Source organism: Helianthus annuus, chromosome 13 (assembly GCF_002127325.2).
Source record: "Helianthus annuus cultivar XRQ/B chromosome 13, HanXRQr2.0-SUNRISE, whole genome shotgun sequence".
NCBI classification, from domain to species: domain Eukaryota; kingdom Viridiplantae; phylum Streptophyta; class Magnoliopsida; order Asterales; family Asteraceae; genus Helianthus; species Helianthus annuus.
The window spans coordinates 122,898,088-122,922,170 of record NC_035445.2 but is presented as its reverse complement, the minus strand read 5'-3'; the positions used below and the strand labels follow the sequence as shown (position 1 = coordinate 122,922,170).

The 24,083-nt window shown below is 32.8% G+C and overlaps 1 protein-coding gene across 3 annotated transcripts; it reads right to left on the bottom strand.

Annotated features, from left to right (window-relative positions):
- Positions 1-21,074: 21,074 nt before the first annotated feature.
- On the bottom strand, positions 21,075-23,856 carry LOC110899254. Of its 3 annotated transcripts, none has more exons than XR_002570038.2 (4): positions 23,597-23,856; positions 22,934-23,009; positions 21,392-21,447; positions 21,075-21,296 (listed from the first exon to the last, which is right to left on the bottom strand). XR_002570038.2 is itself a non-coding variant. In XM_022146141.2 (4 exons), the coding sequence occupies exons 1-4, from the start codon at positions 23,645-23,647 to the stop codon at positions 21,145-21,147; spliced, it is 315 nt and encodes a 104-aa protein (XP_022001833.1). In that variant the 5' UTR covers positions 23,648-23,852; the 3' UTR covers positions 21,075-21,144. The 3 variants fall into 3 exon arrangements, 1 of the variants encoding a protein (XP_022001833.1); XR_002570037.2 differs by having other exon boundaries at positions 22,934-23,006; positions 23,597-23,850; XM_022146141.2 differs by having other exon boundaries at positions 22,934-22,989; positions 23,597-23,852.
- Between the last annotated feature and the right edge of the window lie 227 nt (positions 23,857-24,083).

The window sequence follows — 24,083 nt, the reverse complement described above, 5'->3', positions numbered from 1 at the left end:
ATGCACACGGCACAAAAGTTCTTTTATAACTTGGGATAATTATTTATATATAAACTTGTAAAAGAATTACATGTTTGTTATACGTTCAGTACCCCGGGCTGAATATCGGGTTAAAGATTAATAGACACACCACATGATATAATCCCGCGGCGAGTTATTCTCAAATCGACGGTTATACCTTATTATATATATATACACGCTGGCGGGTGTATGCCTACACCCCACGCTTAGGTCGTGGCCATTTCAATGAATGATGCCAAGGATATCCGGGACATGGTCATTAACCCCCCAAAGGCTTTAAGCATACAAAACAATTTAAACGGGTCATCTCAATGAATTAACCTTCATACGATTAACAATTCAATGCCCGACCAAGCGGTATTTTATATACCGTACCCCAAGCCCGTATAAGGGAAAATAAGTTAAGAGTATTTACCTGAGCAAGTATAAATCACAAATAGTAAGTGCACGTAGCTTTTACCGGGCTCCTAATCTGGAACGAAGGTTTTTAATAACCTATTAGATTCCTAACGGGTCTTAATTAAGCCTAGACTTAGACCGGTTAGTTTTAAAAAGAAGATACGGTTCAAAACGCACGATTAAGCGAAGACTGGATTAAAATGTGGCTTAGACCTGACAAGCTTGAATGCTTGTTTAATATGGGTAAACTAAACACATTCTGGATTTTGAGATTAAAATGATAAGGTTTGACCCGTTTCGGCTAATTTATACAAACTAGTTACATAAACCGATCCGAACGCGTAATTGCGTAATGGGTAACTAAAAGAGTCATGAGCAGGTTTCCTAAGTTAATATACCTTAAATATGTTGTGATATCAGTAGGATACCTTCCGTTATGCCCAAAATAAATTTAAATTCAAATTATGCCCCGTAGGGGTATTTTGGTCATTTAAAGCTTTAAGAGAGTTTAAATATAAAAATGAGTTTCAGGTCTGATATAATCAGTAAAAATATTACTTTAATAAGTTATATCAGTATGGTATTGCATATATGTGAAATTTATTAATTATAACCAAACTATGCACCGAAGGGGCATTTTGGTAATTTCACAAAAGCTTTAAAGGTCAAATCTGGAAATCTGAGTTTAAAACTTTTGTTTACTGTTAAGGTATAAAAATTTATTAAAAATATCAGTAGGCATTAAACCTTATATGTTAAAAATAGTTTTAACTTATACTATGCGTTAAAAATGCGTAAAAAGGCGATTTTTAAGCGATTTCCGGGTTTTATAAGAAAAGCTAATATTTTTATCATTCCAGAAAGCTTAAAATATTTTATTTATCATATAAAATCAGTAGCAAAAGGTTTGGTGTCAAAATGTTATGTAAAACTCATTTTATAAGTCAAAAGGGCAAAACCGACAATTACCGAATTAAAGCTATAACCCTATGTTATGCTCAGCCTAAAAATAAATAAAAATCTTCAAAAATCCCAAAATATTATTTTATATCAGTAGGTAAAAAGTTTGGTATAAAAATTTGGGTTTAAATAGGATATATGCTAATTACGCCGTTTAATTAATAAAAAGCTTTCTAATTACGCTATTGAGCATAACTCCTAATCTAGACCTCAAACTGATGTGAAAGTTTAGGAACATGTTTATATTTTAGTAATAAAGGTTTATATTCTTTCACATTTTTAAAAATATCATTTTAAGGTCAAAAGGGCATAACGGTCAACATTTAAGCATATAACGGAAACATGCATATGAATCGGATAACTAATGAACCAAGTTGTATAATCACAGAGGGTTATACTAACATGTAATCTGGTCCTAATAAAGCTCTTAGGCATTTCTAAACAATGCTCTAATAGGTCAGAACTGAAAGTCAAAGTAAAAGTACACTTATGTGACTTTCGGTTCCAAACCGAGCTTAAACTGAAAATTGTCGGGTTGAACATGCTTAGACATGTTCTTACATTAATTACCAAGTTATAAGAGTGATTAAACATGTTGCATGGCTTCTACATTGCTAATTATGCGTTTATTTGAAAATTAGCTTTCTGTTGACTTTTTAAGATCAAGTTTGACCCAACAATTGACCTACTTAGAGTGGGAATCAGAGAATACCCTTTTAAGGGTTTATTACCCACATAATTACCAACTCAAAGCTATTATTAATTCTAGAATTGACTGGACCATTAGTGATTAACCACTAAGTCAAACCTTAATTACGACGGTTTGACTTTAGGCCATTAAACTAAGTAAAACTGAATTAAGAAAGGTTAAGGACACTTACTGAAGTCCTAAGCACGACTAGTGTTCCTTAGAGAATGACCTTGAGCTCCAGGAGTCTTCAGAAACCAAGTTAAAATGATTTTTGGAGTGTGTGAACCATGAACTAGCAACAAGAACACCTTATATAGGAACTTTGATTGCACAAGATCATTCCAAATTTCCCTATTGTTGCTACCAGATGATCACAGGTGTCCTTATGCATGTAAAACCATCAAACACAAGCCCCTAGAATCAAAAAAATTGTAAATTGAGGCGGTGTAACAGGCTGAAACAGCCACCTGTGATGTTTTTCTGTCGCTGGCAGTCCCAGGCGGCCCGCGTAAGACACATGGGAGTCTTACGCGGCCGGTATGGCTCCCAGCTTCAGGTTATAAACTTTTCAGCTTTTGCACTTTAGGTCCCTGATCCTTCCAAACTTGATTTTAACATGATTTATTGCACTTTTAACCCTCTAATTTGACTTTTAAGGACCCCAAGTCATAAACCAACTTTGTTAAGTCCCCAGTTATTCATATGATCACTGAAAATTCTTAAATTTCAACGTTAACGGTTTTAATCCCTCATGTACGAATGTTATCCTAATTTTCTCATACTTTATCTAAACCTTGTGAAATTTTTATCACTTATTCTAGTGAGCATAATTAAGTGTTACAAAGCTTCGGGTTTGCTAAAAGGTTACTCAGAGGTATAAATTAAACATGTTGACACATTTAACCCCTGTAGTTTGTAATCTCTCACTTTCTTCCACAATTGGCTTCGTATGATCCATAATTCATTCGTTTAAGGGTATAAACTTCGTGTAGGGTTATCGAAAGGTACATTTATCCATTGTTGACACTTTGAATCCTTTTATACACGTAGATTCTTTGTTTGTCAACTTTAGTCCCTCTAAATTAATTCTTCACAAGTTTAAAGTCCATGACACGTGTCGATATTATATTGGGCATGAATTTACGAGGTGTTACACTGAGACGTTTATATAGGATTTATTTGGTGCGTATTTTAGGCGGGATTTTATTATAATAAATACTAGTAATGAAGTTCCGTCGTTTAAGTTACTGTTTGTTCAGCTTTATCGTTTAAAAACAAAGTTTGGTGTTTTATATCTAATGGCGTTTAGATTAGGATGATGTGTGCTTTGTACTTTAAGACGGGAATTTAATGGCGTTTTATTCACGAGTTCGGCGTTTTACATAGAGAGTCTAAAGTCCTTTTTACCCTTAATGAAGAGCATCCACGTAATAAAATTGATGTTATTTACGAAAACGCTACCGTGCAAATCTAGTTCATAGATTGTTTTGATATGACGATCCATAAGCGTTCTCATTGTTCTCACACTTTTCACCGTTTTTTCTAAATCTTGACCATATATACATACATATATATATATACATATATGGGGCCGCTAAAATGAAAACCACCTCCAGTTGCGAGAACCACGAGAACCACTCTCCACCAATCAGATAATGACACCCAAAAGGGTAATATAGTCATTTAAAAAAAATCATCAAATCATATATCTCTCTCTCCTCTTTAAAGTCTCTTTTTAAAGTCATTTCAATTTCTCTCTCCATCAAAAGATTTTGTAAAAAAAAAAGTTTAAAACCGTAAAAAAAGTTTTCGTAAAAAATGTTAAAAAGTTTAAAAACATGTGTCTGAAAAAAATGTTTTTGTAAAAAAAAAGGTTTAAATCGTAAAAAAGTTTTCATATAAATTTTTGTTTTTTTGTAAAAAAAAGTTTTTATAAAAAATTGTAAAAAATTTTTGGTAAAAACGTTTTTGTATAAAAAAAGTTTAAAACAGAAAAAAAGTTATCGTAAAAAAACGTAAAAAAGTTTAAAAAACGAGTGTGTAAAAAAAGTTTTTGTAAAAAAAAGGTTAAAACCGTAAAAAAGTTTTCGTATAAAATTTTGTTCTTTATTAAAAAGTTTTTGTAAAAACAAAAAAAATTGTAAAATTTTTTCTTATAAAAAAGTTCTTTTGTAAAAAAAAAGTCTAAAACTGTAACAAAAGTTTTCGTAAAAAAAGTTTAAAACCGTAAAAAAAGTTTAAAAACGTGTGTGTAAAAAAACGGCGCGTAAATACGGGGTTAAAAAACGAGGCGTAAAAAACGGCGACTGAGGAAGAATTTGCAAATTAATAAATCCCGGCGGCCTAATTTTATATCGCCTAGGAAAAACACTCAAAAATATGATTTTCAATATCAAAATATGAACGACTTAAAAATTTCAAGTCGAATTGATTAATCCGGTATATTTTCCACGTAAAAACGGCTCGTAAAAAAACCGGGTGATAAAACGACGCCTAAAAACGGGGCGTAAAAAACGACGCCTAAAAACGGGGCGTAAAAAACGACGCCTAAAAACGGGGCGTGAATACGGGGGCGTAAAACGACACCTAAAAACGGGGCGTAAAAAACGGCGCGTTAAAAATGTCGCGTAAAACCGGTCGTAAAAAAACGGTGCGTAAAACCGGGCGTAAAAACGTGACGTAAAAATTGGCATGTAAAAAACGGGGCGTAAAAAACGACTGGTAAAAAAACCGGCTAGTAAAAACGTTTTTTTTCAGGTAAAAAAATCCTAACAAAAATTGTTTTTTGTAAAAAAATCAGATTTTAAAATGTTTTTTAATTAAAAAATCAAATTTTAATAAAAAAATTAATTTAATAAGACAAAAAAGTAATAAAAACAATATATACAATAAGACAAACAAGCAAAGTTACTAAACTGCCCTTTTAACATTAAAATATTAAAAACATAATAAGACAAAAAGAATTTAATATTGTTTTTATAACTTTTAATCTTATCCATCCATCTTCAAAGATCAATGGTTGGAAAGTGATTCTTTTAACTGGGGTTGGTTTTCATTTTAGCGGCCCCTATATATATATATATATATATATAGGGGAGGGTTAAAATGAGAACGCTAAATATTGTGAGAACCGTGAGAACAAATAAAAAAACCATGAGAACTTGGTAAAAAACAATTCAAATTCAATTTTTTTTCTACACTTATCATTATTATTCTAATACAACGTTAGAAATTGAATTTACACGTTTAAATTTACGTCAATTCGTAAATAAAGAAAATTTACACATGTGTAAGTTTGCCATTTACACATGTGTAAATCTGTTATATTTACACATGTGTAAAAAATCTAAAAAGAGTGATTTTGAAAGGAGAAATGAATTATTTGATGTTATAAATTCTTGTTTTGATGATGTATATTAATTACAATGAGGTTTGTATTAAAAAAATTGGTTTTGATTGCTTTTTTCATTCGTTCTCACGGTTCTCGCAATATTTAGCGTTCTCAAGATAACCCTCCCCTATATATATATATATATATATATATATAGGGAGCCGCTAAAATAGAAACCAACTCCAGTTGTAAGAACCGCGAGAACCATTTTCAACCAATCAACTTAAAGGGTATTTTGGTCTTTTACCCTTAATGTCTAATCTCTCACTCTCTCTCTTATTTAATTCCACCAGAAATGTCAAATGTCATCTTTTAACTGTCTCTCTCTTCTCTCTTCATTCTCATTTGTATCCTTTCTTTTGTCTCTCTCCTATCTTCTTCAAAAACCAGAGATTTATCAATCAACCCAAACCATAACCCCCCACCCCAGATTCATCTTCTCCGATCCACCCCTCCCACCTAAACTGTACCCGCACCTACTCCCCGTTGTACCCCCCTCCTTCTCCGTCTCCGGTGGATGCCGCCGCCACACATGGAGGTTTCACTCATGTGTGAGCGGCGGTGGTGATGATGTTACTGTGACTGATCATTTCTCCGGCGACCCTCAGACCTGCAACCCATCTCTCATCTCCTCCAAGGAACCCAAAAGATGTTTGATCGGCGGAGGTGGAGGTGGTTGGTCGACGGCGGAAGACGGTGGTGGGAGGTGGTTGGTCGGCGGTGCTGGTGTTGGAGGCGATTTCACGTTTGTGGAGATCATGGCAGAAAAGGGGAGGCGGTTTCACTGATGATGTTCATGTGTTTGTTGGTAAGAGATTTTGTTGGGTTTTGCTTGTGATTTTTTATGTTTGAATCTGTGTGTTGTTGCTGGGTTTTTATTGGTGCTTTTTGCTAGATTCGAACATTGATTTTTTGGATAGTGATTTCGAATCACAACAGTAATTTTGAATGTTTGGATAGTGATTTTTGAATCACAACAATGATTTTTGGATAGTGATTTTGAAACACAACAGTGATTCGAACACTGATTTTTGGATAGTGATTCGAACACTGATTTTTGGATAGTGATTCGAACACTGATTTTTGGATAGTGATTCTTGGATAGATCCGAACAGTGATTTTGAATGTTTTGAATATGTGGTTTTAAATGTTTGAATGTTTGGATAATGATTTTTGTATATTTCGAACACTGATTTTTGCTGGGTTTTGTTGGTGATTTGTGAATGTTTTGAATGTTTGAACAGTGATTTTTGGTAGATTCGAAGAGTGATCTTTGGACGGGTTTGCTGGTGATTTTGAATCTTTGAATCTGTGGGTTTTGATATGGTCGATTTGGGCGGTGATGATGAAAAAAAAACGTAAATTTAGATGACGATGGCGCGGCAAGGACGGCGGAGGGTAGGTTTTTTGAACCTGCAACCCCACTTTTGCAGTCTTTTTGATTATCGGATAATCTGAGCCAAACCCCTTTTTTCGAGATACACTTTGTTTTGATGTTGTTGGTTTTCCCCCCCTAGTCGATGATGATAACAATATATCCATCCCGAGTTTGCGATTTCTGGGTACGTTCGTTTTTGCGTAAAAAAGTTTTTGTAAAACAAAAAATTAAACCGTAAACTTTTTAACGTAAACCGTAACTTTTTAACGTAAACCGTAAACTTTTTAACGTAAAATGTAAAAATGTGAAGCGTAAAACGTAAACGTAAAACGTAAACGTAAGTAAAACGTAAACGTAAAACGTAAACGTAAAACGTAAACGTAAAACGTAAACGTAAAACGTAAACGTAAAACGTAAACGTAAACGTAAAACGTAAACGTAAAACGTTTTACGTAAAACGTAAAACGTAAATCGTAAAAAGTTTTACGTAAAACGTAAAACGTAAAAAGTTTTAACGTAAAACGTAAAAAGTTTTAACCCGTAAAACGTAAGAAGTAAAAAGTTTTATGTAAAACGTAAAAACGTGAAGCGTAAAAAGTTTTACGTAAAACGTAAAAAGTTTTAACGTAAAACGTAAAAATTTTAACGTAAAACTTAAAACGTAAAAAGTCTAAAAAGTTTAACGTAAAACATAAAACGTAAAAAGTGTAAAAACGGCTCGTAAAACCGGGAATAAAAAACCGCATGTAAAAACCCGGTAGGCAAAAACGGCGTGAAAAAAAACGGGGCGTAAAAAACGGCGCGTAAAATGGGACGCTAAAACGGCGTTTTAAAACGGATCGTAAAAAAATGGGGCGCAAAAACGGCGTGGCAAAAAACGGCGTGGCAAAAAACGGCGCCTAAAACCGGGCCTAAAAAACGGCACTTAAAAACCCCAGTCGCAAAAACGGCGTGAAAAAACGGAGCGTAAAACGGGTTGTAAAAAACGCGCGTAAAAAACGGGTCATAAACAAACGCGCGTAAAATTTTTTTATCAAAAAATATGATTTCAAAATGTTGTTTAATAAAAAAAATCTGATTTTAGAAAAAAAAAACAATTGATGCAAATAGGAAAAAAATGTAATTAAAAACAATAAAATTAATAAGACAAAAAAAAAACAAAATTACTTAAATACCCTTTTAGATTAAAATATTAAAGACATAATATGACAAAAAGAATTTAATATTACTTTTAACTACTTTTAATCTCATCCATCCATTTTGAAAATCTAATGGCCAGAAAATGGTTCCCGCGGTTCTTACAACTGGAGGTGGTTTTCATTTTAACAATGTTGCAAAAATCGCGAGTACTCGGCGATTAATCGCCGACTAGTCGCTAGTCGGCCTCCTACTGAGTAATTTTTCACTAATCAGTCAAAAAATCGCTAGTCGGTCAACACCGGTCCAAGCCGCCCTAGTCGGCCCAAGTCGCCCAAGTCGGCCCATTTGAAATCCTTACAAAACAGGCCCAAGTTTACAACTTTAGCCCATTTTCCTTATACCTTACCTTAATATGACGAAGAATTTGAGTCGGAGAAAGAGGATGAAGTAGACGAGGAGATTGAATACGAGTCGGATAGTGTCGAAACCATTGAACACTACGGGGATGACGATTACATTTGAGCTATTTGTTAATGTTTGAATTTTAAGTACTGAGACTTGTTATGTTATGACTTATATGTAAGTTTAGTTTGTATTTTGAACTACTTTTACCTTTTTAAATATTATATTGATATGGATGTGTGAGTATATATATACATATTTATAAAAATAATAAAATTTACATATAAAGTTCCGATCCGATTAATCCCGAGTAATCCCGAGTAGTCGCTAGTCCCCACCTCACTGACCGACTAGCGAGTTCTCCAACCTTGCATTTTAGCGGTCCCCTATATATATATATATATATATATATATATATATATATATATATATATATATATATATATATATATATATAGGGTAAGGATAGTGTAAAAAGGGCCTAAAGTGTGAGAAGTGTGAGAAGTGTATTATAACACTATATATAAAACTATATAACACTATATAAACATTGTATAACAATATGTAACACCATATAATACCATATAACACTATGTAACACTATATATCATTATATAACAAATATAACACTATACATCTATCATAGACATGCTATCAAACAATCTATAGTATTATATTTGTTATATAATGATATATAGTGTTACATAGTGTTATATGGTATTATATGGTGTTACATATTGTTATACGATGTTTATATGGTGTTATATAGTATTATATATATTGTTATAATACACTTCTCACACTTTAAGCACTTTTTACAGGATCCTCTACCTATATATATATATATATATATATATATATATATAGGGAGAAGATCATGCGAGAACCACCTCTTATTGTGAGAACCGCGAGAACCAATGTGAACACACCAAAAATGCCTAAAAATAGCTAAAAATCACATAAAAAATTTTTTTTTGATTTTTTTAATATTTTTTAGGTTAAAATCGCTACTTTTCGAATCAAAAAAAAAAAAAAAAATTTTTTTTTTTTAATTTTTTTTTTTAAAAAAAAATTTTTTTTTTTTGCTTCGAAAAGTAGCGATTTTAACCTAAAAAATATTTAAAAAATCAAAAAAAATTTTTAGATTTTTTTTTTGATTTTTTTAGATTTTTTTAGATTTTTTTTAGATTTTTTAGGTTTTTTGGGGGTTTAGTTTTTAGCATTTTAGCTTGGGTGGGGGGGGGGGGGGGGTTAGGTTTTTGGGGGGTGGGGAGGGGGTTTAGGTTTTTGGGGGGGGGGGGGGTGGGGGTTAGGTTTTTTTTAGTTTTTTTTAGGTTTTTTTAGCTTGGGGGGGGGGGGGTTTAGGTTTTTGGGGGGGGGGGGGTAGGTTTTTTTTGGGGGGGGGGGGGTTTAGGTTTTTTTTGGGGGGGGGGTGGGGGTTAGGTTTTTTTTAGGTTTTTTAGGTTTTTTTTAGGTTTTTTTAGCTTAGGGGGGGGGGGTTAGGTTTTGGGGGGGGGGGGGTTAGGTTTTTTTTGGGTGGGGGGGGTGGGGGGTTTAGGTTTTTGGGGGGGGGGGGTTGGGGGTTAGGTTTTTTTAGGTTTTTTTTAGGTTTTTTAGCTATTTTAGATTGTGTTCACATTGGTTCTCAAGGTTCTCACAATAAGGGTGGTTCTCGCATGAGCTCCTCCCTATATATATATATATATATATATATATATATATATATATATATATAGGCTAATGCTAGACAAAAAACCCTAAAAATTTTAAGAAACCCTAGAAAACCCAACCTCTCGACATTTTTTTTTTTTTGAAAAAAATAACACATGTAATATACATGTTTTTAAGAGTTTTGGGCCAAAAAAACAAAAAAGCGCTGAAGGATTTTTTTTTTTAAAAAAATAAACAAATTTCAGTAACTTTTATGACTAACATGTGTTACAAAAAATGCTGAAACTTGTTTATTTTTTTTTAAAAACATTCCTTCGGCGCTTTTTTGTTTTTTTTTTTGGCCCAAAACTCTTAAAACATGTATATTACATATGTTATTTTTTTCAAAAAAAAAAATGTCGGGAGGTTGGGTTTTCTAGGGTTTCTTAAAATTTTTAAAGTTTTCTATATAGCCCAACCCTATATATATATATATATATATATATATATATATATATATATATATATATATATATATATATATATATATATATATATAAAAGTATATTTTAGACCACATTTCCCTGGATGTGCCATTCTATCCATGACTTGTTACCGGACTCGAAAATCATAGTGTGCAAATGAACGGACATTCCAAACCTCCTATATCTCATAACATGGCTTATTGTGATATAAAGTTTTGATTCTAATTAGCTTGTTGGAATTTAAAAAACATGGCTTATTGTGATATAAAATTTTGATTTTAATTAGCATGTTGGAATTTAAAATTATGAATATTGTTTACTATATTATAGGAATTTTTTGCGTATAAATAACTATTTAATTTTCTCATTTGCTTCAAATAATTTTTTTTATTAATTTTTGCATCTTTATTTTGTTATTTGGAGTGCAAATACGGATTTAATAATGTCTGGGATTTTAAGTTCCGGTTAGGAAATGCCATATAATATCACACCCCACGTCTCGGTGGGTCTAAACGTGGGGCATTAGCGTGACGAATGATTTATAGATTCACATCGCAACAGAAATGGGGGAGTTTACGTATATTAAATAAAGTACAAATATAAAAACTCACAAAATATATAAAAAGTTTGTATCAATATTCGATACGATATAATCTAAAGGTGGATCGAATATAATTGAAAAGTAGTTAGTGACATCATCATATTGGTTCTTGACTGTGGAGTTGTAACTTCCAAGCGACAAACCAGACCTTAACCCAACCTACTTATGAGGATAACCATCTACGAGTCAATCTTTAAAATATGTCAGCTTTCGCTTGTAAGTTAAGTGACATGTTTATAAAACATATAATGCTCATAGAACAAGTATCTTGATTTACCAAATTTACATGCTTGTCACACTGGAGCATTAGTATAAGCTTGATCACTGCGATAATGGATACGACAAAGCTTGAATATGTGTATGATTAAACCCCAAATACATTATGTTAATTAAGTAATATACATTAACTTGAACTATCACGTGATAAGTACTTAGCACCATTGTGTGATACAAAAACCAAGAGGTTTCATGCTATATTCCAAGTCAAAATAAAACAAGTTAAAAAGCAATTATCTACACTCGTAGTTGAACACATTGTATTCAGTTTGTAGTACAACCAAACCAAAGATTGTTAGCTTATGGTGCATATACCATGAGGTTCTATTGTCATAGAGTTGATGGAAATAATATCCAACCTCCACTGTTTCCACCTCATTAGGTGAGCACTAGGTTTTTTTTTATCAGCTTTACAAACCTCTTTCAATCCTTGTAAACTAACACCTTCCCACGAACCAATGGGGTAGTAGTCCATTGACAAAGGTAAAACCTTTAAACATTTTGGAAGAGAGGAAGATCTTGGGTTCAGGCCCCACAAATAACAGAGAATAAAAGAAATTGCCGTTAAAAAAAACACCTTCCCACAAGACTGGATTATGGTCTTCCACTTTGCAAAATTATTTATTTAACTTTCTAATTTAAATAGGCTATTGGGTTTCCAAATAGGTATAGTTAGTTTATAAATTTATTGGGCTTAAACTTCTTACTTAAATGTGATTTCTAAATTTAATTTAATAATAATAATATGCTTTTAGTTAATAACTATATAGCTATATATATACATACATATAAAGTGTGAGGTTTAATGGAGAACACTAAAAAATAAGAAATTTGAGAACTGTGTATTTAACATATTAAATATCTCATAAAAATTTAATTTAAAATGTTAAAATAATTTCAAAACACCTCGATTCCCCACTTTTTTTAGTATATCCCATTGAACCACTTTTTTGCTAGGCTTCGGATCAAATGAAAATCAAGCCGAGTTGCGAGAACCGTAGGAACCACTCTAAACCAATAGTTTTTTGACACCTCATCAATCCAATATTTTAAACTGGAAGGGTATTTTGGACACTTTACCTTCTCTCTCTCTCTACTGTCAATCCTGTCATTTCTTAATTTCTTAATTAAATCACTCATCTTTCTCTTTCTTCGTACCATTTCAAAATCAGCTCTCTCAACTCTCTCTCTCTCTCTCTCTCTCTGTAAAATCACAGAGATCTCAGATCTCTCAACCCCACTGGCGACCACCACATTCATCGCTTCTACCACCATCATTCACCGTTGCAACCAACACCCCCCACCACAACGACCCACCCTCTCTTCCTTCAACCCACAAGAACAGATCTGAACCTCCACCACTAGCCGCCGCTCCTCCACCACCCGTCAAACCACCTGCCATCGCTCCTCAACCACTAGCAGCCGCTCCTCCACCACCTTTGCCCCGATTGTAATGGTGAATTCCTTGAAGAATACGAAAACCCTAACCCTTGCTCCGCCGTACAGGGTCAAAGAAAGAAGAAAGTCAAAACAAATGAAAGAAAGAGTGGAGGTTTGGGATCAAGAAACAGAATTTCTATGACAAAAATGACCGATGATTCGATTTGGGTGACAGGATTAACTACCAAGAAGCTTTTCATCTTTTTGTTGGGTTTTGGTTTTAATTTTACTAGGTATGTGATGTTTATATAACTTACTCTGTTTAATTTTAGGGTTTAATTTCAAGTTTCTTCAAGAACCTCTATTTTCATCAAGAAACTATGTGATCAGATTCGATTCATATACTAGAGGTAAAGTTTCGTTGATTTTGGCTTTTTTTTAATACTCATAAGGTCTGATTTTGCAAGATTCTTTGATTATTATGTTGGGTTTTGTTTGAATTTTAGTGGGTAGACTCTGTTTAGGGTTTATTGTTGAAATTTGGTTGGATTCTTGGTTCTTGATTGATTTCATCAAGATTCTTGTTGAATTATGTGTTTGTTATTGTTTCGCCTTTCGTTTTCGTTGTTTACAACATTTTTAGAAATGTATTTACTGTAAAATTTTTCAAGTTTAAGATGTGAATTTCTTCAAAGAATCAAGGAAATGAACATGAATCTCTGTTTTCACAGCTTTGTTTTGACTCTTGTGATTCATGTTTTCACAACTTTAATAGATCCGTTTTAAGTGTTGTTGTATGATAATATAGTGGTATTATGTTGTTATTTGCAATTGCTCGTTGCCCTTACTATCGGAGGAAAATTTTGTAAGTACGATGGGAAGAGGTTTGACTTCCGCTGAAGAAGGTGTGGTCATATTCGTCACTCATCAGTCTGCTCTAGTGGTATCGAATTGCTAAAAGACAAGATCACATTTATGCCTTATATTACTAGATTCTTTATGATGGAAATGATATATTGTTTTGCAATACTTCGCTTCATTTATAGGCCAAAGTAATTTCTAACACCCCGGAAGTCTACGCTCAGCTTCCTAAGCCTGACGGGGTCCGAGAGGGTTCCATGTCGTACGGTGCTTGGAAATACATAGCTCCCTCACAGGGTTCTGTTGCTGGTATGTTACAAACGGAGTTGATGACTCACGCGCTCAAACTTTTTTGGTAATATGATAGTTTTTTTCAGGTAAAATGTCGAGATTATAGAGTCCGCAACGTGTTAGTGTAAATGAAAGTGCAATTGTCTAATATTTGTAATGAAATACGAAATTTGTCAAAGAAATGATACAAATGCACATGTGCATGGATAACTGTTACTCGAATTTTTTTTTGATTTTTTTTATAAACAAAATATAGCGATTTTTCCAAAAAAAAAATAGTAAAAAATTTTTTTTTGGTATTACTGTTTGTGTTCACACTGGTTCTCGCAATAAAGGGTGGTTCCTAACGTATAGGAGAAGGATCCGTTAGGAACCACCATTTATTGCGAGAACCAGTGTGAACACAAACAGTAATACCTAAAAAAAATCTAAAAAACACCAAAAAAAATTTTTTTTTTACTATTTTTTTTTGGAAAAATCGCTATGTTTCCTTTAAAATAAAAAAAAATCAAAAAAAAAAAAAAAAAACTTCGAGTCACAGTTATCCATGCACATGTGCATTTGTATCATTTCTTTGACAAATTCCGTATTTCATTACAAATATTAGACAATTACACTTTCACTTACACTACCAAGTGTAATACACTACTTTTTACGTTAACAATATTAGAAATGCACATGTGCATCTATATGTATCAACATGAAATAAGGTGTTTTGGTACACTACTTTGAATACACTTTCCCTTTCATCTATCATACCATCCATAATACACTACCATTACCTTCTACCGTCCATAATACAATACCATTACCTCCTACTATCCATAATACAATACCATTACCAATATTTTCACTTTATCACATGTATATCAACACTATTTATACCATCCAATCAACATATTACATCATAAATTGACAACTATAACCAAACCATCAACCACTAGATATAACTAACCAAAAACATGTATATAGGCCTACTTCTCCATTCAAAATCACAATTTTTTTGTACAAAACACGTTATATCATGTTTATACATAATGATGCACATGTGCATTTTGAATATTGTTAATATAAAAAGTAGTGTATTACTGATGGTATTATAAATTAAAGTGCAATTGTCTATTACTTATAACGTATTACGGAATTTTTCGAAGTAATGATACATATGCACATGTGCATGGATATCTGTTACTCAAAAAAAAAAAAAATTTGAGTCACAGTTATCCATGCACATGTACATTTGTATCATTTCTTTGACAAATTCCGTAATTCATTACAAGTATTAGACAATTGCACTTTCATTTACAATACCACGTGTAATACACTATTTTTTACGTTAACAAAACAAGAAATGCACATGTGCATCTATATGTATCAACATGAAATAAGGTGTGTTGGTACACTACTTTCTCTTTCATCTATCATTCCATCCATAATACACAAACATGCACATGTGCATTTTTGTAATTTCTTTGACAAATTCCGTAATTCATTACAAATATTAGACAATTGCACTTTCATTTACACTACCATGTGTAATACAATACTTTTTACATTACCAATATTAGAAATGCACATGTGTATCTATATGTATCAACATGAAATAAGGTGTTTTGGTACACTACTTTGAATACACTTTCCCTTTCATCTATCATATCATCCATAATACACTACCATTACCTCCTACCATCCATAATACAATACCATTACCTCATACCATCCATAATACAATACCATTACCAATATTTTCACTTTATTACATGTATGTAAACACCATTTATATCATCCAATCAACATATTACATCATAAATTGACAACTATAACCAAATCATCAACCACTAGATATAACTAACCAAAAAACATGTATATGGGCCTACTTTTCCATTCAAAATCACAAACTTTTTGTACCAAAACACGTTATATCATGGTTATACCTAATGATGCACATGTGCATTTTGAGTATTGGTAATGCAAAAAGTAATGTATTACAGATGTTATTGTAAATTAAAGTGCAATTGTTTATTCCTGATAACGTATTACCAAATTTGTCGAAGTAATGATACATATGCACATGTGCATGGATAACTGTTATTCGAAAAAAAGTTTTTTTGGTAACGAAATATAGCGATTTTTTTAAAAAATACTAAAAAAAAAATTTTGAGTGCTTTTTTTATTTTTTTTTAGATTTTATTTTGTGTTTACATTGGTTCTCGCGGTTCTCGCAATAAGGGTGGTTCTCGCATGAACCTTACCCTATATATGTGTATATATATATATATATATATATATATATATATATATATATATATATATATATATATATATATATATATATAGGGTCGGGATTTAGAGAAAATGGTGGAACGTGTGAGAACGGTGAGAACGCTTATGGATCGTTCGATCAAAACAATCTATGGACTAGATTGGCGCGATGGCGTTTTCGTAAATTACATCAATTTTATTTCGTGGACGCGCTTCATTAAGGGTAAAAGCGTCTTTTGACTACTCCAAACAAAACGCCATCTCATGAAAATAAAACGCTAAACAAAATCACACACCATTTTAACCAAAAACGCCATTAGATATAAAACGCCAAACTTAATTATAGTAAAATCCCGCCTAAAAAAAGGCCAAAAAATCCTATATATACAACAACTCAGGCCTTCAATTAAAAAACACACACAAAAACCCCAAACGCCATATTTAATATATACCATTCGTCTGATAAACGTCAGAAAACCCAAACATCAAATATATTGTTGTCAATAAAGTGTAGCTGTATGGTGTGGACAACATTGTTAGTTTTCTTTCTTAACTGAGGATTAACAATGTTATCCATCACCATAGAGCAACACTTTATTGATTTTAGCATGATCAAATTTACAGTTTTAAGATGGTTTATTTTGTGGCGTTCTTTTTCTCGGTAAAACGCCAAAAAAGATAACATTTTTGGCTGAAAGGGTGTAAACTCAATAACATTTTGCTGCATGAGATGGACAAAAATTATAGAAAAAGAGGCTGACTTCAGACTTCAGGTTTCCAAACGGCGACAAAAAAACTACTTCAAAAAACAAAAATAAAAAAAAAATCATACGAAAGTCGAAACAGCCAGTGAAGATGCTTCAAAAGAAGAAAGAGACCGGTGATAGTGAAGATTTGGAAGATCAATATTTATTTTGTTTAATTTTCTTTTTCAGTTGATTGTTATATAATAACAACGCCATATCTAATAAAAACGCCAAAAAGCCAAATATCTTACACCATTGGCGTTTATCAAACCATCATAAAATTACTTTAGACAAGTATTATAAAAAAACCAAAAAATAAATAAATAAATAAATAAAATAAAATAATAAAATAAATAAAAAACAAACTTGAAAATGTAACTAGAAACAGTAACTTCAAATCAGTAATACTGAAGATAGGGAAAATTTATTATATTAGAATCTAAAACGTCAAACTTGAAAGATGGGACGTGTTACAGACTTCAGAGATAAAGTTTGTCAAAAACAATAATTACAAATAGTAACTGAAAGACTAATACTTTATTATAATAATGCACCGCCTAACTTAGGTGCCAAAAAGAGATCCTATAAAATGATACGTCTCAGCAACTTCCATTTGATCAAACCAAAAAAAACAAACGCCAATACTACTAAATACCACTCACTGTAAAATGCCAAAAAAAATCAAAGATGGCTAATATGCTTTCTTGGATATTCAATATTGTTATTCGTGAAGTTTATTGAATGAATTGTTAGCGGATGCGAGTAACTCAGTAAGATTTTGCTGCATGAGATGGACAAAAATTCAAGAAAAGATACTGATGCCAGTCATATGGCATTTTGTATTTTTTGTTCTTGAAGAAGGCTTGGATGAGGAGAAGAGATCAATGACACTGAAGAGTGGGATGATTATAAAGATGAAGATCAACATTAAGAAAAAGTGAAAAACCCACCCACACGTCATAGATCTATGTCCCCAAACATCCACAAAAAAACCACTTCAATAGACGAGCAGGCAAAATAATCAAACCGATGGGTTTGTTAAGTTTTACATTAAATGCCATATTTTTGTGATAGTTCTTGTACTATTAAAGAACAGAGAGACTGATGACAGTGAATATTGTGAAGAGAGATCCGATTAGGATTTTTAATTTATTTTCTTCACTTGTATTTTTTTTTGCTGTGGCTGAAATATAATCTAACAATTTTTAACGCCAAGATACCATAAATGCCAAAATGTTTATAAAAAATAATAGAACAATGGCCATCTTGTTTAAAATGCCTTGAAAAACGCCATTCAAATAGATTTCCTGACCCCCTGGGTTCCAATGGCATACGATTTGAATAAACGCCATAAACGCCAAAATGTTAATACGATGAAACCATTAAACGCCATTAATTATTGAATTTGGTTAACGCCAAAAATCTTAAACTCCAAAAATTCAAACAATATTCGGAAAAGCGGAACTGGAAAAACAGAAGATGAAAGGACAAAAAGCCCCTCCGCCCTTCTCTATGCCGCGTGACACGTGTTGGGCCAGGATGCGTTCTCACCCTTCTCACACTTTTGAGCGTTTTCTCCTGATCCCGTTTCTCTCTCTCTCTATATATATATATAGAGAGAGTTAGGTTAACGTACAAGAGCCCTTATTCTACATTACGTACGCGATCATCTCAGCCGTCAGATCTTCATCCCACATTGAAATCGCATGTTGGTTTTTTGTAACAGTTTCGTATGTTGGTTTTTTAACATGCAATTTCATCAAAAATACCACATGCGAAATTGTTACAAAAAACCAACATGAGATTTCATCAAAATTATCACATGCGAAATTGTTACAAAAAACCAACATGCGATTTCATCAAAATTATCACATGCGATTTCACATCGCGTACGTAGTGTACGTTAAGCCATTTTGTACAATACACTTTTCTCTCTCTCTCTATATATATATATATATATATATATATATATATATATAGGGCAATGATAGACAGAAAACCCTCATTTAGGTAGAAAACTCTGGAAACCCAAATCTCCCCCCATTTTTACCCAACCTCCCGACATTTTTTTTTTGAAAAAAATTACACATGTAATATACATGTTTTAGAGTGTTTTGGGCCAAAAAAACAAAAAAGCGCCGAAGGGATTTTTAAAAAAAAAAAATAAACAAATTTCAGTGCCTAACATGTGTTAGGCAAAAAAGACAGAAATTGCTGAAATTTTTTTTTTAAATTATCCCTTTGGCGCTTTTTTGATTTTTTTGGCCCAAAAGTCTTAAAAACATGTATATTACATGTGTTATTTTTTTCAAAAAAAAAATGTTGGGAGGTTGGGTTTTCTAGGGTTTTTTATATAGATAGGGTTTTCTATATAGCCCAACCCTATATATATATATATAGAAACGGGATAAGGAGAAAACGCTTAAAAGTGTGAGACCGGTGAGAACGCTTCCTGCCCTAACACGTGTCACGCCGCTTAGAGAAAGGCGGAGGGGCTTTTTTGTCCTTTCATATTTCTTTTTTTTAACGCGTGTCCCTTCATCTTCCATTTTTTTGGCGTTTAATAAATACGCGGCGTTTTTATTGTTTTTAGATCAGAATCATAGTAAATATTTTGGCGTTTTAAGTATTGTTTTGGCGTTTTTATTGTTTTTTAGATCAGGATGCATGCTTTTAATGTAAAAAACATCAGTAATTCTCTTGATTTTATTAAATCAAGTGTTTTGCCATTTAGGATACAGGCCTATAATGTGACAGACAATTATGGCGTTTTGAAAAGATAAATAAATTTCAATTTTCCATGTAGTGGCATTAATATAACTATAATGTTTTGGCAATAATGATACCGTCTCTTTATTTTATTGTTTCTTTCAATTTTTATCTGTAAATTAGTGTTGATTTTTTCAGTAATACTTTGTTTGCATTTTTGGCGTTTTATATAGCTACCTCGTATTTTGCTAGCATTCGTTCTCACAGTTTTCAAACTATCAGGCGTTTTGGTGTTTGTAGTTTTTGGCGTTTTATACTCAATATTTTTAGAATAGTAGAGAATTAGATGATAAACAACAGAGAATTACATAACAAACAATAGAAAATGAAAAAACAAAATTAAAAATAACAATATAATTTCTCATTCAAATCTTCACTGTCATCAGCCTCTTCTACTTTAACCTTTTTGGCGTTTTGAACCTGTTTTTGAATGCCTTATGTAGATCCTTATTTTCCTACATAACGACCGTCTTTAGAATATGCTTATTTTTTGTGGCATCCTTTATTGTGGGTGGATATATACTTGTTTGATGACATGTTGAAGACCAACGCCTGCTCTAATGTATTGATCCCTTCATGCCATCAATATATCCATCAAGAACAAAGTGACATGATGTCATATCAGTGTCATCAGTCTCTTTATCTTGAATATTTGTCCATCTCATTCAGCAAAAGATTATAGAGATAGCCAACTCAGAGAAGAATCCATTCAGTGAAACTTCATTCAGATCAATACTCAATATAGCAGAATCGAGGTTCTGCATCTATGGCTTTTTTAAGTATTATTTTTGGCGTTTTTAAAGTGAATGGTTTCTAGGAAATATGGCGTTTGTTTCTGGTTTTGTGATAAGTTGTTTGTACATAGAAGTCTCTCTTTATATAATGTTTTTGGCGCGTAGTTTAGGCATGATTTTATTTATAATAAATGATATTAATAAAGTAGCCGTCTTTTCAGTTTACTGTTTATTTTTACTGTTATTTTTAGCTTTTTATGAGTTTTTAGGTCATAGACTTTCCATCTCCCAAGTTTGGCGTTTTTGAATGGGTTTAAGTAGTTTTTGGCTTTTTTTTTTTTTTTTTCCATTTTTAGCTTTTATTAATTAATACTTCTGCAAATTACTTTCATTATAGTTTGGGAGTTTTTGGTGTTTTTACTCCATTTATGGTGTTTTTCATATGCATTATGACTGTTTGGCGTTTTATTAAGACTAGTGGGAAACCCGCGCGTTGCGGCGAGGTCGACAATAAGGGGTGGGAAAATAAGTCAAGCCTTCAAACGATTCCAAAAAAAAAAAATACTATATAAGGTGTGTATGCGTGTAAAAGCCCCCGCACTTCATGGCAATGCAAGGTTTTACCGGCTACATGGGATAGTTAATTGATGTATGTTTCATTCTATATACATTCTGGCACCCAAAAAAAATCTAGAGGGGTTTTTAGTTTACATTAAACATACGAAGCGCAAGTTGTAATATAAAAGATACGAATCAAGAAAGATCCCGGTTTTCGCCATTCGTTTTCCAGCAAGTAACGCCATTGCGGATTCTAACCCAAAGCCACACCTGCCAGCACCCTTGATCTTACATCGCAAACCTGGAAAGTAACCGTTTACACACAACAGAAAGTTAGAAGTAAAAGATTGAAAATATGTCACATGCCACGGAATAGAACATTGTCCTTTTACGTACATATAACGACGAAAAGGCACCTGGTCGTGCACCTTGGTTCCCTCCAAACGCTCCACCTGACAGATATTGTAAAAATGCTTCATGTCAATAACTAAAATATCTAAAAAAAATCTTTGCAATAGTGAGTCAAAAAATGGAAACTACATATAAACTTTAACCATTGTTGCACTTTTTCAAGGGTCCAAGATCAAGTATTGAATTTCAAATCCCAATTCAAGTACTTCAGGTTCAATCTTAGGTTCAACCTTTATTGTTATCAACAATAATGTTGATTATGAATGAAATCTTGAATCATTTAGATTCCATTTTGAGATCAATTATCAATGTAATATGAGTTTCAGCTAACCATATAAACCCATTTCGTTGCAAAACTTTAATCACAAATAATCAAAGTTTTGGACTTTAGTGAAAGAAATACAACAAAAAGCCATTATTTTTAATGAGACGTGAATATCATAAACCAAAAGTTTGATATACCCATGGCCATGATAAGCTTTGAGAGTTTTTTTTTTAATTATTTCTGGATAATTCAACATATGAAACGATCTGAAAGTTAGGCGTCTAAATTAGCACGCGGTTGGGCCCACCTTCCCAGTTCGACCTGCATTATTATGGGTTCTTTTGGGTTTCTGGTCGGACCCGCACTGGGACGGATTAAAACAAATAACGAGGGTGAACCCGCTCTAACACAACCTTTTCTAACCCGAACTAATTTGATACGCGTTTAAAAGCTACTCATTCTTAACCAATTCACATGTTTCAACCCTTTACATAATCCGACCATACAATTGTGCCATTCATGATCTTAAGTGAAAAGTCAATTTTGCATCATTTATTATTTCATACTCCATCAATCCCTTGTAATTTTGTTTTTGAAAGATAGAATGTGAAGCCAGGCTGGGCTTGAGCTCGAACTTAGACGAGCCAGCTCAGCTTGATTATTTTTCCGAGCTAAAAAGTCGAGCTCGAGCTCGAGCTCGGCTCATAAAAACTTCGAGCCAGCTCAAGCCAGATCGTTAATTTATTTTTAATTTTGTTTACAAGTATAGATAACATAAAAAACAAAAATAAAAAAATGAACACACATTTCTAAAATACATATATATACACACACACATACATACGAGCCATCGACTCGAGCCACGAGCTGAGCACCCCTGGCTCGAGTTCGACTCGATTACAAAACGAGCTGGCTCGGCTCAGCTTGAAAACAAAACGAGCTTTTATCGAGCGAGTTTCAAGCGAGCCACGAGCTTTATGAACACCCTTAGAATCCACTATAAATAATCAGTTTGAAATAAGTGATCTCAAAGCTGTTTATTGAAAACAGCTTATTTTCACTCTCAAATAAGTAGATAAGCATATACATGCTTTTTCATCCAAACACTTTAAAGTGGTTGTCTGTTTTAGAAAAACGCAATGAGCATATAAGTTGTATAAATGAGCTATAATCCCAAACAACCCTAACTTTATGAGATTCAATCTACGCTTCCTAGTCAGGAAAAAATAAACAGTGAAGTAAAAAAGTAAACAAATTGTTACCTCTTGACAAGCTCGTTCAATGGTTTTGCATTCTGAACCACATTGTCCTTCAGAATCTTGTTCAACAAACAAGCTGCTAGTGGACCAGATCAAAAGATAAGATACCAGCCAAAGAATCAAACAATGTTCCATTTGTTTATACTTTATACCAATTTCCAGCTACAATTACATCTATCACCCATATCAAACAAATTTCAACGTCTACATTCTTGATTCTACTTTTATATAATTGGAAAACAGTGATTCAAACATCAAAACCCCCTGTCTTACAGTAACTGCAGCCATAAAACGCAAACCTTAACCCTTGATGCTGAAACAACTGAGACCCATTATTCAAAATCACCTCTAAGGTTTAGCTTAATTTTACACCATCAAACTTCCTAATTAATTCCCTAAGTAGTTAAGGCATTTGAACAAACACCTTATCTGCATCCCAAATCGAGATAATTTAAAGGCTCAAATGCAAAATAACAACATAGCATATAATTGGTTCATCTTACAGAAAAGAGAACTCATGAAGCTGTAAATTTACTTAATTTATTCAAGACACATACTTTATGACAAACACCCATTAGGAAAGAGAACTCATGAAGCTGTAAAGAGAACTTAAATGAGCAAGTGAGATCGAGATGTAAAAGGGTATATGAAGAGGAGAAAGGATACCTGGATTATTGATGGGTCTCTCCTTGGTGTCGCTGTGTTTTCATCGGCCATTGTTTTCACTTCAAGATTCTTGGTTTTCAAATAGCAATTAGGAATTAGGGGTCGGTGAAGTAAATGTTGAATTCAATCAGGGTTATATGGCTGTAATTATGGGAGTTATGGAAGTGATGGGTCGGAGTATTAATCCAATTAATAACTACGCTGACGGTTGCAATTTGGAAGAGGTGATGAAAAATTAAATCTCTATTGTATTGGCTTCCACTATCTTGTAAATGTTGCTTCAAAACTTGTATATAAGGGTAGAAAAGGAAGAAAGTTGTAAAAATATAGGAATTTGTTCTAGCTTTTGGTATGCCATCTTAAAAAGTTGGGGTTAAATTACTATTTTAGACATGGGAAATGCTTATATATAGTATATAGATAGATAATGTATTTTTTATTCTAAGTTGAAAAATACATAGCAAACAACAGAAAAAGAAAATTAAAA

Excerpts from the sequence above, each read along its gene's own strand:
- LOC110899254 (XM_022146141.2), bottom strand. The coding sequence starts at position 23,647 with ATGGCCGATGAAAACACAGCGACACCAAGGAGAGACCCATCAATAATC. Across the intron at positions 21,448-22,933 it reads TTGAACGAGCTTGTCAAGAG|GTGGAGCGTTTGGAGGGAAC; the intron begins GTAACAATTTGT and ends AATATCTGTCAG. Across the intron at positions 21,297-21,391 it reads GTGCCTTTTCGTCGTTATAT|GTTTGCGATGTAAGATCAAG; the intron begins GTACGTAAAAGG and ends GTTACTTTCCAG.